The sequence below is a fragment of the Saimiri boliviensis genome, chromosome 11 (genome assembly GCF_048565385.1).
Source record: "Saimiri boliviensis isolate mSaiBol1 chromosome 11, mSaiBol1.pri, whole genome shotgun sequence".
NCBI classification, from domain to species: Eukaryota; Metazoa; Chordata; class Mammalia; order Primates; family Cebidae; genus Saimiri; species Saimiri boliviensis.
In genome coordinates, this window is record NC_133459.1 from 68,253,530 (window position 1) to 68,267,189 (window position 13,660).

A 13,660-nucleotide genomic window follows, 5' to 3' on the forward strand; every position below is an offset into this window, starting at 1 on the left:
GAGAAGTCCCACAAGGCTGAATATAAGAACACTATGGGTTCTATTCTATAACAGAGTTTCTCATCCAGCTCAACACTCACTGTATTGCATTTGGTTATACTACTGAATATAAAATGGGGTAGTTTTGTGAACATGCTTGCTGAAGTTACTTTATGTTAAATTTCTTTTTGTAAACTTCTAGGTTGAAATAAACCTAAAACGATATCCAACTCCTTACCCAGAGGATTTAAAGAATATGGTAAAATCTGTTCAAAATCTGGTGGGTAAGCCAAGCCATGGAGTGCGTGTTGAGAATTCAAATCCAACTGCTAACACGGAGCAAACTGTGAAAGAAAAATATGAACACAAGTGGCCGGTAGCCCCAAAGGAGATTACAGTGGAGGTATTTGAAGGTTATTGGTAATTGCCAGTGTGGTTTGGATTTTTTGGAATTTTAAATACTTTTTTTAACTGAATAGCTCTTCCTTGATACATGCATTTTTTCCTAAAATATAAATGATAAAATATAAACTATGAGGGTTGCATTTAATAAATCACAGAAAAATGATACCCTCATGGCCTAAAATCATTAACTTAGCTCCAGAAGTTCCAATACACACAGAATGAAAAAGTTTGTCACCCAGTAAGGCCTGGCCAGTGAGTACATTATATCATATTAGTGACATTATTTTGGCTACCCCAAACTTTTATTGTATCATTCATTAAGAAAGACTAATCCAAGATTTTCTATTCTCCAAATCCCTTAAAATTCCTAATAGATCTAGAACACAATTTTTAAAATGTTTTTATCTTTGGGTTACAACTTTTCTAGGAAACACTGATTAAAAAGAAAAAGAAAATAACTTTTAAATTTAGTCATGTGAAGCTATTTCCTCTATTTCAGAATGAGTTAGAAATTCATCCTTACTGATTTTGTGGTCTGAAAAGAATTCAACTACACTTACACCACCTCTACTATTTCATCAACTCTTCAGCTAATTTGGTTATCATCTTTTTATCTTCATTAGAAACATAATTGATATTAGTACATCTGTAAGTTCACATAACCACTTCTCAAAAATCTAAACCTAGATTAGCAAAACTCTTTTACAAATCTGCATTTCAGATCATCAATTTGTTGCATTTATTAAACACCAGCTGTATGTGTAGCACTGTGCTAAACACTGTGAGAAAAAGAAATGTAAAATGTGTCCATAACCCCCCAATAACTTAAAGCCTAGATAGATACACTTAAGACACATAAAACAATTATAGAGCATATTATGTAAAATATGATCACGTGGTTGGTCAAGTGATGGAGAATATAATGCTCCAAGTTTAGTTTAGACTGTGTGTTAAAGATAGGGCGATTTTGTTAAAGTGGAAAAGGGAAGAGAGTATTCCAGGCAAAGGGAAGATCTTGAGCAAAAATAAGCCTAGTGTGCACATCTGCCAGCAGAGGTACCAGCCTACCCCAGAGGAGGGGAATACAGCTAGACTTCTAAGGAAAAAAAAAAAAGAACATTCATTTTCATTGTTTTTTACTTATAAAATCAGTATTATTAAACTTTTTCTTTCCAAAATGTTATGCATATGTTATAGTAAAGCAACAGACTGTTCTTTTATCTCAAAGATATTGCTGCAATATAAAGAGGAAGGAAACCAACATTTAGCAGATACACACTAGATACATGCATGTACGTTTTATATTTAAATATCCTGTAATCACAATTTAACATCAAAAAAACTAGTGGTCATGAAAGTCTGTAAACTGGATACTTTTACTCTAAAACCAGATTCTAAAATGTCTTAATGCAGATGGGATAGATGAGGATTTGGTCATGAATTTAATAAGAAATTTTAAAAGTGTCCCAAATCAGGTCAAGTGTAACAAATCCAAAATTAGATTTAATGTTTTCTTTGCAAACTTGCTTTTGTTTTTACTATTGAGTTTCAGATTTTTTTTTTTTTTTTTTTTTTTTTGAGACGGAGTTTCGCTCTTGTTACCCAGGCTGGAGTGCAATGGCGCGATCTCTGCTCACCGCAACCTCCGCCTCCTGGGCTCAGGCAATTCTCCTGCCTCAGCCTTCTGAGTAGCTGGGATTACAGGCACGCGCCACCATGCCCAGCTAATTTTTTTTGTATTTTTAGTAGAGGCGGGGTTTCGCCATGTTGACCAGGATGGTCTCGATCTCTTGACCTCGTGATCCACCCGCCTCGGCCTCCCAAAGTGCTGGGATTACAGGTGTGAGCCACTGCGCCCGGCCCTGTGTTCCAGATTTTTATCTCACTGGCACCATTATCTTCCCTTTCATTCAAGCTAGGAATTTGAGAGGTATCCTGATTTCTTCTTCCTTCTGTTCTCTCTGCTTCCTGTCTCTTCCAAGTAATTACCAAAGCCTGTGCATTTTCACGTAAGTGTATCATTTCTGCCTCCTCAGGCTCTCAACTCTGTCCTGCATTACTATAAAAAATACCCATTTCTTGGCTTCTCTTGTCCCCAGCTTCTTCATTGCTTTGTCAATGATCTTTCTAAAACAGAATTCTAATCATTTCCTTGCTCTCCTTAAAAACACTACAGTGACTTTTTATTGCCAAGGCTGAGATTAAAGCTCAACTTTCAGCTTTAAATTTGTCTGTGTGAATTTGCACCACACCGTTCTTAGCTTTCTTCTACTAAGCTTTTCCTCTTGAACAGAAATTTCTTTGGTAATTTCAATACTTTATTTAAAATTGAGATTCTAGATCTTCTCTTCCTAACTTTTAACCGACCTAGAGCAAGAAGGAACTGTTGCTTTCTGTATTATCCTCCTGTCTCAACTTAACTGCAAAGTAAAGGGTCACCCTCTATTTTTCAATGTCCAGATTTAATAAATGCACATAACCAAGCATTTAGCTGATCAGTGCATACTAAGCATTTATAATACGTTTTGCACTTGTATGCCATTTTTGTGTGTCATTGTTATCAGTTCACACTGCCAAGGCTGTGGAAGAGGGTATTATACACTGTATTATATATTTATTCATGTGATTAAATATAGAACACCAAAAAATAAAGGAATAAAGGTAGGCAGGACCAGAAGTGGAAAACAGAAAAGATAAATATAGTAAAAAGACTACAAATGCAACTAAGGGGAAAAAAGGAAAGGTAAATAAATATTTATTGTTCCCTTTCATTTTGCCAACTATATGCCAATGGTTTTAACATACATTATGTCAGATAAAGAACAGGGCTGACAGAGCCATAAGAGGAAGGAGGACAGGAAGATTTTCCTTTATAATGCCTCGTGGAGTTTGCATTTGCCTTTCCTCCGATCTCTATATATGGCTAGCACTTCCTCATCCTTCCAGTTTCAGCTTAAAAGTCACCTCAGCAGAAAGGCCTTCCCTGATCACCCTGATCAGTTGGATCCTCTGATATTCTCTATCACGTCATATTATCACATTAAATATAACGAATGGTTATGATTACTTTGTTTCTTGACTTCAGACTTGAGTTTTGTGAAGGCAGAGGCTTCTAAAAATGTCCCGTATTTTTCCCTTTGCTAGGAGACTCAGCCCAATTTTTTTCAATTTTCCTCAATAGAGGAACATCTTTCTTCCAGTAACAGAAAATTGTCAGTTACCCTCAAAATTTAACTTAAATTACTTTTATTCATGTTAGGCCTAGACTCTCAAAAGCTGAGAAATAAGTTTGCTTTCTTTCCTTTGACTTCTACCCTTGGCTGCTTTTCTTCATGGCAGTAGCAGCCAAGATGTAGTCTGAACAGTGGAAGGGCAATTTTGTAAAAAAGAAAATTTTACCTTTTCTTTCCCTCCCACTTCTGTCTTCTCACAGGAAAGAAAATATGGTTTAATGTGCTTACAATGGAATCCCACTAAATTCTGTTTTCTACCAAAAACTTCCTCTGTCTTTGCCCATAGAAGTAGTCCCCAAAACTTTACCCACTTTTCCAAAAGGAACTCAATTCCTCCAGCCTCTATAGAAGAAGTTATAGAAACAAAATTGGTGATTTATTTCCTTTGTTGGATAGTTAACTTGGCTTTGTGAAGCCCATGTGAGAAATGACCTGATCTTAGGATAGACAATACAGCATACACAGTATCACATAGAAGACCCGTGAGGAGCACAGATCCCAGTTCAAATCCTGTCTCTACTACTTATTAAGTTTTTGACTTAGAATTATGACTTTTACCTCACTGAGCCTCCATTTCCTTATCTGCAGAACAAAAATGATGATAATAATAAATAATTTAAATGCCACATAATGTTAAAAAATAAGGTTGTCTTTTAAATAATCAACAAAGCTGATATAGATAGAGTGTTTAGTATAGAAGCACAGCAGCAGGTTTGATCAGTGCCATGTCATTTATGGCCATCATCATCATTGTCATCGTCATCATCACTTTGTTCAGAAGGGTAAGAGAATCTACTTGGATCAGTGCAAATTCATCATTATTGTCCAATAATGTTATTCTAAGAAGAAATACAGCTGGGCGCGGTGGCTCAAGCCTGTAATCCCAGCACTTTGGGAGGCCGAGGCGGGTGGATCACGAGGTCGAGAGATCGAGACCAACGTGGTCAACATGGTGAAACCCCGTCTCTACTAAAAATACAAAAAATTAGCTGGGCATAGCGGTGCGTGCCTGTAATCCCAGCTACTCAGGAGGCTGAGGCAGGAGAATTGCCTGAACCCAGGAGGCGGAGGTTGTGGTGAGCCGAGATCGCGCCATTGCACTCCAGCTGGGTAACAAGAGCGAAACTCTTGTCTCAAAAAAAAAAAAAAAAAGAAAAGAAATACAAGTTCATAATTAGCTGATAATCATCCTCCCTGCTTGGTCACTAAGGCTGTTTTCAATTCACAATAGAAATTCTTGAACAGGTTCAAAAACTTGAACCTGAGTCAAACCAGAGCTGCCATGCAGAGTTCCAGTCATAATTTTGGTATACAAGTTTGAAAACCTAATCAATACAAACAAGATGACCTGAGTAATGAATGTGCAGAGCGTAAAAGAAAAAAAAGAAAAACCGTAATTATGTTAAAATTCTGTGCTTGTACAACTAGTTGGTTTGCTTTTCTGTGTTTCTATTCTATTTTTGTTTTTCTTTTGAATAAAACAAAATTCCCACTCTTGTAATTAGGTATCATATAAATATTTTTAAATTATTATATCAACAAATAACTTACCTTTAGATTCATAGAATGTTAGTACTAGGCAGGAATTGGCACTAATTCTTATTATGATTACTTTCACTTTGACAATGATAATGCCCAGAGAAATACACTGACTTGCTCAAGGTAGCCTGACTAATAAAATATAAAAATAGAAATAGGATGGAAATATGATACCTTGTAACAAATTGTTTTGGCAAGTCGACATGTTTTATGCCTTTCATGGTACTGTTTCTCAAACTCATATCTTCTTATAAATTTTGCCAAAGGAATGTAAAGGCATTTATCCTCCATTCTGTCACCCTAAAACTTTGTCATGGATTTCTTATGCTAAATCTTTGAAATAATTTTTAAAATCAATCAAAATAAAGAAAATGTAGCCTCTGAAATAATTTTCAAAATCAATCAAAATAAAATATGGCCTTTATAAAAGAATTTATAAAAATAAAGTCAGTGGTTAATTTCTTCTGTTGGGTAGTTAGCTTTGCTCTATGAAGCCCAGGTGAGAAATGAGCTTTTCTTAGGATAGGCAATATGGCATACACAGTATCCCATAGACCTTTGAGTAGCAAATATAGCCTCTTCAACTACTGAATTTTCGATTCTACTCCTTTTTCTATTCTCTTTGCAACTTGATACCTTGTTTTAAGTTCTTCATGTGCTCACAGCTGAGCTCACCAGGAGGCAGCACAAGGTAAGGAAAGATGACTGAAATGAAGTCCAAGAGAGAATCCTGCTATAGTGCTGGACCTTTATCTAATCATCTGTGTAACCTAGGCCTAAGTTGAGTCTCAGAACCCACCTCTAGAAAACAAAGGTGTTAGAATAAATTATCTTCCCATTTTCTTTTATTGAAATATTCTATTTTTAAAAAATAACAAGTAACAGATACACCCAGGTTTTTTAGGCAAATATTTCCATACAAACTTAAGCCAAAAGAATCCCAAAAGATTGAACTTAACCCAAGAGTTAAAGAAACGGACATGCTTCTCTGCAATAACCAAAGACCTGAGCATGTCACTATGGGGGTCCCTCGCAATATATTTATAGTAAGAGTTGCTGCCTGTTCGTTACACCAACCGATTAAAGACAGGACTTTTTAAATATATGATATTTTTGTCCTCGAGTATATTTTTTCTCTGATTTAACAAAGTATTTCTAAGTATTTTGCATTAGTGCTCCAAACACACAAGATACTAATGAATTTAAAAGCTGAAAAATTCTTATTTGAATTAAAATTAATCTTAAGGGAAAATAAGACATAATGATAGCTACTGTGCATAAATACATACTTATGGGCATAAATACAGCATTTTTATATCTAGAAGTAAGTGAGAATTTGATAGTTGACCTTCACCTAATGCTCTCCACACTACCTGGTTAACTGAGAATAGTAATTTAAATGGTGGAATTTGAAAATTCATGGGTTTTCTACATGTTTATTTGTCATTATGAAGTTATAATAGTGTATCAGTATTGCTTATTACACCCAAATAAGGAATATCGAATGAAGATTTGGTGCCCTAGATTAAGTGTGAGAAAACCAGGAACCTTTGGAAAAAGACATAATGGAACTTGATAAATTGAGGAGGTGATCACTTGGGAAACAGTGGAAAGTTAGGAGGAAAGTGGTGGGAAGAGCAGAATTTATAGGACCCAACAGTAAACTAATACAGCTAGAGATGAAAAAAAGAAAATCTTAACTGGTCAGTGATACACTGTCCTCTTAAAACTCTTAAGAGAGTTCACCACTAGAACAATTACATGTGTATATATTTGTGTGAATTGTACTGCTCATATATGGCTTATTATAATTCAGTCTGGTGTTCTAATGAGTTATATCTCATCTCTCCAACTAGATTGTAAACTCCCAGAGGGCACCGGTCACATTTTGTCTTTCTTTGGAACCTCCACAGTTCACTGCACAGTGCCAGGCATATAAACAACATACAAAAAATTGACTCACTTACATTAGAAAAATTTTTTTAGTGCTTAACTCAGAGATACATATGGTTTATTTCTCCCATTGCCCCACAGTGAATTGAATTCTAGAGTCACATTTTTGAATCTGAGCCAAATAAAGATACTGCCACTTTGGTTAACCATTGTTAAAATGTTTACTTTCCTTGTCCTGTATTATTATATCTCTCAGGATTCTTTTGTTCATCCAGCTAATGAAATGAGGATTGGGGAACTTCACCCTTCATTAGCTGAGACCCCTCTGTACCCACCCAAACTTGTTCTGCTAGGGAAGGACAAAAAAGGTAACATTGTGAGCCCAATGTGGAAAATATGCTACAAATGCATGTGCATGATGAATCACCGGTTGTAAATTATGATACACCATTGTCTATACAAATATTTTACAAATTTGCATCTCTAACCTTAATCGGTATGGTTTCCATTTTTCATACTTGCTTTTCTGTGTGACTGTCAGTGTCAAAGCATTATAACATTTTCCCCTTTAAATTTCAGAATCAACTGATGAGTCTGAAGTTGACAAAACTCACTGTCTGAATAACAGTGTTTCCTCAGGCACTTACTCAGACTACTCGCCTTCCCAGGCTTCCTCAGGATCCTCTAACACCCGGGTTAAAGTGGGGTCCTTGCAGACAACAGCTAAAGATGCAGTACATAATTCTTTGTGGGGTAACAGGTGTGTTTGGAATTCCCTCCTTTTGTTCCCAAACGTTTATTTTCAGCAACTTTTTAAAAAATGGAATCTTCTTAATTTTGGAATTGTATTCAGCACACAAGTGGCATAGAAGACAGCAGGGGCAGGTAAGCAAATGTTCGCCTGGGATTGCCAAGAACAGATGAATCCATCTTACAGGGCAAGGCCATTAGTTAAGGAAAACCTGGTAGGAGGTAACAGGATGAGATGGTAGAACAAAACATTTAAAAAATTTAAAAATGTGTTTGCTCACTGATACTTATTGATGAGACATGGATGTTTTACCATATAAAATGGTATTATGGATTAAAATAAAATGCCAATAAAGCATTTATGTGCCTGGTACAGAGTAAGTGTTCAATAAATTTTCATTGCTATCATCATCATCATAATTTTATTACCACCTGGAAAAGTCAGGATGTATTTTAAAGTGCTTAATTTTTCCAAAATGCCTCCTCCTCTATATTAGTCTAATTTTACAGATGAAAAAACAAAAACCACACAGAGCACAGTAAAGTGACTCAATAAGGCAGTATTTTCCCAGTTCTAATTTCATTTTATAACTTGTTGCTGTGTTTTACACTACAAATAGCAAATTAAAATTGTCATATGATATAGGTAGTCAATAACTTTTACTCATATTTTACTGATAATATTGCCACTGTTGGCTATGTCTTCTTTAGTAATTCATGAGTAACTTTTTCTATTCGTTGATGCTCATAATAAAAATCTTAACTCTTTCAGTTTGTAAATTCATTATTTGCATTATTTGAGTATCTGCTAGAAATAACATGGTCAATGGTATAAACATGCCAGTGATTTAAAGTCAAAATATAACTTACATTCTACAAAAAGATATCTGAATATACTTCCTATACAATAGCATTTAGTGTCTTCAAAACCTGACCTTCAAATAAAAGTTATCTGAAGACAATTTAGCTTCATTAGATATAACAAGCATTTGTAAGAAATGTACTCTCCGCCAATAGTTTGAAATGTACCAAATCAGAATCTCCAGGAATGGGTACCAGGAATTATATGATTCTAATTATCAGTCAGGTTTCAAGACCAGTACTTAAGAATTACATATTTCCTTCATTTCTTCAACGATTATGTATTTAATACCTACTGTGTGCCAGGTATTAGTGTAGGCCTGCAGAGAAAAATCTCCCTACCGTTGTGAGTTTACACTCTAGCAGAGGACACGAGACCATATACAATACATGTAATAATAAGTAAATTATATAGTATATTACAAGGTGATTATATCTAGGAAAAAATAAAAGTTAAAGCAGGGTAACGGGATGGATTTTTTAATATGAAATTATAATACTATCTTAATCATAAGTCAAGTGAGGATTATTGATCATTTAAACAAAGGATGATGGCCTTCTTTCCTACTTGTTCTCTTTCTACCAAAGACCCAACTCTTCGTCATTTTCAATTTCTTCTTCCCATTGTGTTCACAGGATTGCACCATCTTTCCCACAACCTCTTGATGCAAAGCCATTACTCAGCCAGCGAGAGGCAGTTCCCCCAGGGAATATACCACAGCGTCCTGACCGGCTGCCAATGAGTGATGCTTTCACTGACAACTGGACTGATGGCTCACATTATGACAACACAGGGTTTGTTGCTGAGGAATCCACCGCCGAGAATGCCAACAGTAATCCTCTCTTAAGTTCGAAATCTAGAAGCACATCTTCACATGGACGCAGGCCTTTGATCAGGCAAGATAGGATTGTTGGTGTTCCCCTGGAACTCGAGCAGTCTACACACAGACACACACCAGAAACAGAAGTGCCTCCTTCCAATCCTTGGCAGAATTGGACCAGAACCCCTAGTCCATTTGAAGACAGGACCGCTTTTCCTTCCAAATTAGAGACAACCCCCACTACCAGCCCATTACCTGAGAGGAAAGAACATATAAAGGAATCTACTGAAATACCTAGTCCTTTTTCTCCAGGCGTACCATGGGAGTATCATGATTCCAATCCCAACAGGAGTCTTAGTAATGTCTTTTCTCAAATCCACTGCCGCCCAGAATCTTCTAAAGGTGTTATTTCAATTAGCAAAAGCACAGAGAGGCTTTCTCCTCTAATGAAAGATATCAAGTCCAATAAATTCAAAAAGTCACAAAGTATCGATGAGATTGACATTGGTACATACAAAGTGTATAACATACCATTAGAAAACTATGCTACTGGGAGTGATCACTTAGGAAGCCACGAACGACCAGATAAGATGCTGGGACCAGAGCATGGTATGTCCAGTATGTCTCGAAGCCAGTCAGTCCCGATGCTGGATGATGAGATGCTCACCTATGGAAGTAGTAAAGGGCCACAACAACAAAAAGCTTCTATGACAAAAAAAGTCTATCAGTTTGACCAAAGCTTCAATCCTCAAGGATCAGTGGAAGTGAAAGCCGAAAAGAGGATACCACCCCCTTTTCAACACAATCCCGAGTACATGCAACAGGCCAGCAAAAACATCGCCAAGGATTTGATTAGTCCTAGAGCTTACAGAGGATACCCACCGATGGAGCAGATATTTTCATTTTCTCAGCCATCTGTGAATGAGGATGCTGTGGTGAATGCCCAGTTCGCAAGCCAAGGGGCCAGGGCAGGCTTCCTGAGAAGGGCCGACTCCCTGGTGAGCGCCACAGAAATGGCCATGTTTAGAAGGGTCAATGAGCCTCACGAGCTGCCCCCAACTGATAGGTACGGCAGACCTCCATATAGGGGAGGGCTGGATCGCCAAAGCAGCGTTACAGTGACTGAGTCCCAGTTCCTGAAAAGGAATGGCAGGTATGAAGATGAACACCCTTCATATCAAGAAGTGAAAGCTCAGGCGGGAAGTTTTCCAGTTAAAAACCTTACCCAGAGGAGGCCACTGTCTGCAAGAAGCTACAGTACAGAGAGTTACGGTGCCTCCCAAACCAGGCCAGTTTCAGCTAGGCCTACTATGGCAGCTCTTTTGGAAAAAATACCATCTGACTATAACTTGGGTAACTATGGTGACAAGCCATCAGATAACAGTGATTTAAAGACGAGGCCTACTCCTGTGAAGGGAGAGGAGAGCTGTGGTAAAATGCCTGCAGACTGGAGACAACAGCTGCTTAGACATATAGAAGCTAGACGGTTAGACAGGGTATGTCTGGCGTTTCTCTGTAAGAATATCCCTCCTGCCTTTAGTATTACTTTATTGGCATTTTTAAGCACATGTAGTGAAGCATGAACTATGCGAATGAATTAGATGATCAGTATTTATCTTTATATTGTGGGAGAAATGGATAATAATACTCTTTCATGGATATGACTAAATGCTCTCTGAGAGTTCATAACCTGCAGGGGCATTATTCATCAGATCTAACCTAAATATTGTTAGTAAGAAAGAATTTGACACCATTAGAGGGGATGGTGCTTCAACTGCTTTCTAGCCATTAAGGCAAAATGCCTCTCCTAGGACACAAAACTGTTCTCTAGTGACATAAAGAGTATGATTTTTATTGAACCTATAAAAAGGGAGTATTTCCCCCATTTCTGAATGGACTCACTTATATTAAAATCAGGCCTAATTTGTTTATAAAATTTGCACATAGTTACTGCTATGAGACTACTAGTTATTATATCTAATGAGCAATAATCTTCCCAGTAAGAAACAGAAAAATAGGCAGGGATTAAATGCTCTCCTACACATTATTTGATAAAAACCCTGCATTTCAAATGTTGGTTTTTATACAGAACGGTTTACATTCAAATTATGCTACAGACAAAAATATATGATGCCTTTATGAAGACAACAGCATACAAATTAGTGTATATATTGCATCAAAAAAGAAAATTAATTCTAATTCAGTTAAAAATTGAGTCGCAATAGGCCAGGCACGGTGGTGGTGGTGGCTCATGCCTGTAATCCCAACACTTTGGGAGGCTGAGGTGGGCAGATCACAAGGTCAGGAATTCAAGACCACCCTGTCCAACATGGTGAAACCCTGTATGTACCAAAAGCACAAAAAATTAACCAGGTGTGGTGGCACATTCCTGTATTCCCAGCTACTCAGGAGGCTGAGACAGGAGAATTACTCGAACCCAGGAGGCAGAGATCGCAGTGAGCCAAGATTGTGCCACTGCACTCCAGCCTAGGCCACAGAGTGAGGCTCTGTCTCAGAAAAAATAAAAATAAAAATAAAAAGTCACAAAAAAAGCGTAATATACAGGGATTGGGGACAGTAAAAAAAAAAATCATATGAAACCTGGAATTACATTTTGTTGCTTGTTCAAATCTAAGAGAAACCTGGTATTTCATTTTCTAGAACTATTATTAATTGACCATTACCATTCAGTATACTTTGTGGCTTTAGTGTAGAGGGCTTAATGTGCTCTGCGTTGACATTAGAATCTTAAAAATCCTTTTTGTGAAAATGGGGCTTTTTGTTCTCATTTTCTAGGGTTGAATGTTCAGTGTAAATTGGGGATCTGGGTAATAATATACTACTGCAATGTTTCACTCAATAGTTTTATTATTTTATTTGGTGTCCTGCTAAAAGCACAGGTCACTGCATTTATTATGTATTTCTTTAATACTGAATTTTATGTCTGCAGATTTACTCTTTTCAAATAATTATATTGCTTGTAGGTCGTGTCTACATGACAAGAAAACAATTTTTTCAGGGAAAGAGTTAACTAATAGGGTGTGGGTGTCTCAATGTGGAAATTGGTTCTGCCTTGCAAAATATTTCATCAGAATGTCTGTTTCAAATAGGTTTGCTCAGTCCCATTGAAGGGATCCTCATCAAAGCCTCATGACTGGCTGTCAGTGGGAGACACCTGGTCAGTTGTCACCATGCCTTACCTCAAGTATACCCTCCATGTAGACAGATAACTTGGAGGGCGAAAATATTTGGGGCCAAATAATACAGTACAGTTTGGGAACTCTGGCCTCGTGTAGACACGACCATACATAACAGGGTAAGATGAATTAGTCAAGAAAGGTTATAAGAAGCTTTTTGGAGCATATGTACAATGACTAGCAATTTGAGGCAACAGAGGAATGAGTGAAAACAAAGAATGAAAAAGAAAAGATAAAATTCTAAGCATTTGGTACCATCACTTAGTTACAGGTATCGAGATAAATGATTTCTCTCCTTTGATCCCAGCTACTGAAAAGTAGGTGACTCTTCTACATGAAGCAAGAATTTCAAGCAGGAACATTGGGTTAGGGAAGAGAGATTTCAATCAGCAAAAGTTTGGAGGCCCTGCCTATCCCAGATAACAAAAAGTGAACTCGTGTATTTTTTCATTGCTATGACAACACTTCCTTTCTTAGTTGGTCTTCATGTAACCTCTGTTTGTGTGCAATTCCCTAGGTGTCCTTTATTTTTCAAAGAAATTTCAATCTACATTCAATAGCTTCTCACTTAATTCCAATAAATTAAATTACCTTAGAGTATTGCTTTGAGCTATCAGATCCTAGAAGCTCTTTCTTTTGTTTTCTCCAAGTCACGTTTCTTTCTGTCTTTCAGCTGAGTTAACTGAGCTATTCAGACGATATCTTTCATAAAGCTTCCCAGCTACTCAACTAGATGAATTCACAGTACTGAAGCACAGACATTATGTAAAACTAGTTTTGACATAGCTGTGCTACTTAACATTCTGTCCAAAGGCAGACTGCACCATAGAAATAACGTGCTTCTTTCCAGTGAAATTTAATTGAGTCATTTGAACCCTGAAAATCAAATAGTTACACTGGAAATCACAAGATCTCTGGCCATTCCACATAAAAGACAATTGCCTAGAGACTTGGACATTGGATAAGCTTAACAGTTCAAGAT

The 13,660-nt window shown here is 37.0% G+C and overlaps 1 protein-coding gene across 7 annotated transcripts in view; it reads left to right on the plus strand.

The window, feature by feature from the left end:
* LRRC7 (leucine rich repeat containing 7) overlaps positions 1–13,660 on the plus strand; it is a 565,757-nt gene that overhangs the window by 466,181 nt on the left and 85,916 nt on the right. For 6 of the 7 annotated variants that reach the window (XM_039474488.2, XM_074381000.1, XM_074381001.1 and 3 more), the window contains 4 exons: positions 182–382; positions 7,306–7,417; positions 7,629–7,809; positions 9,297–10,977. In XM_039474488.2, the coding sequence (XP_039330422.1) occupies positions 182–382; positions 7,306–7,417; positions 7,629–7,809; positions 9,297–10,977 (2,175 nt within the window). The remainder of the gene's footprint in view (positions 1–181; positions 383–7,305; positions 7,418–7,628; positions 7,810–9,296; positions 10,978–13,660) is intronic. The other variant, XM_074381005.1, reaches the window with a different exon arrangement.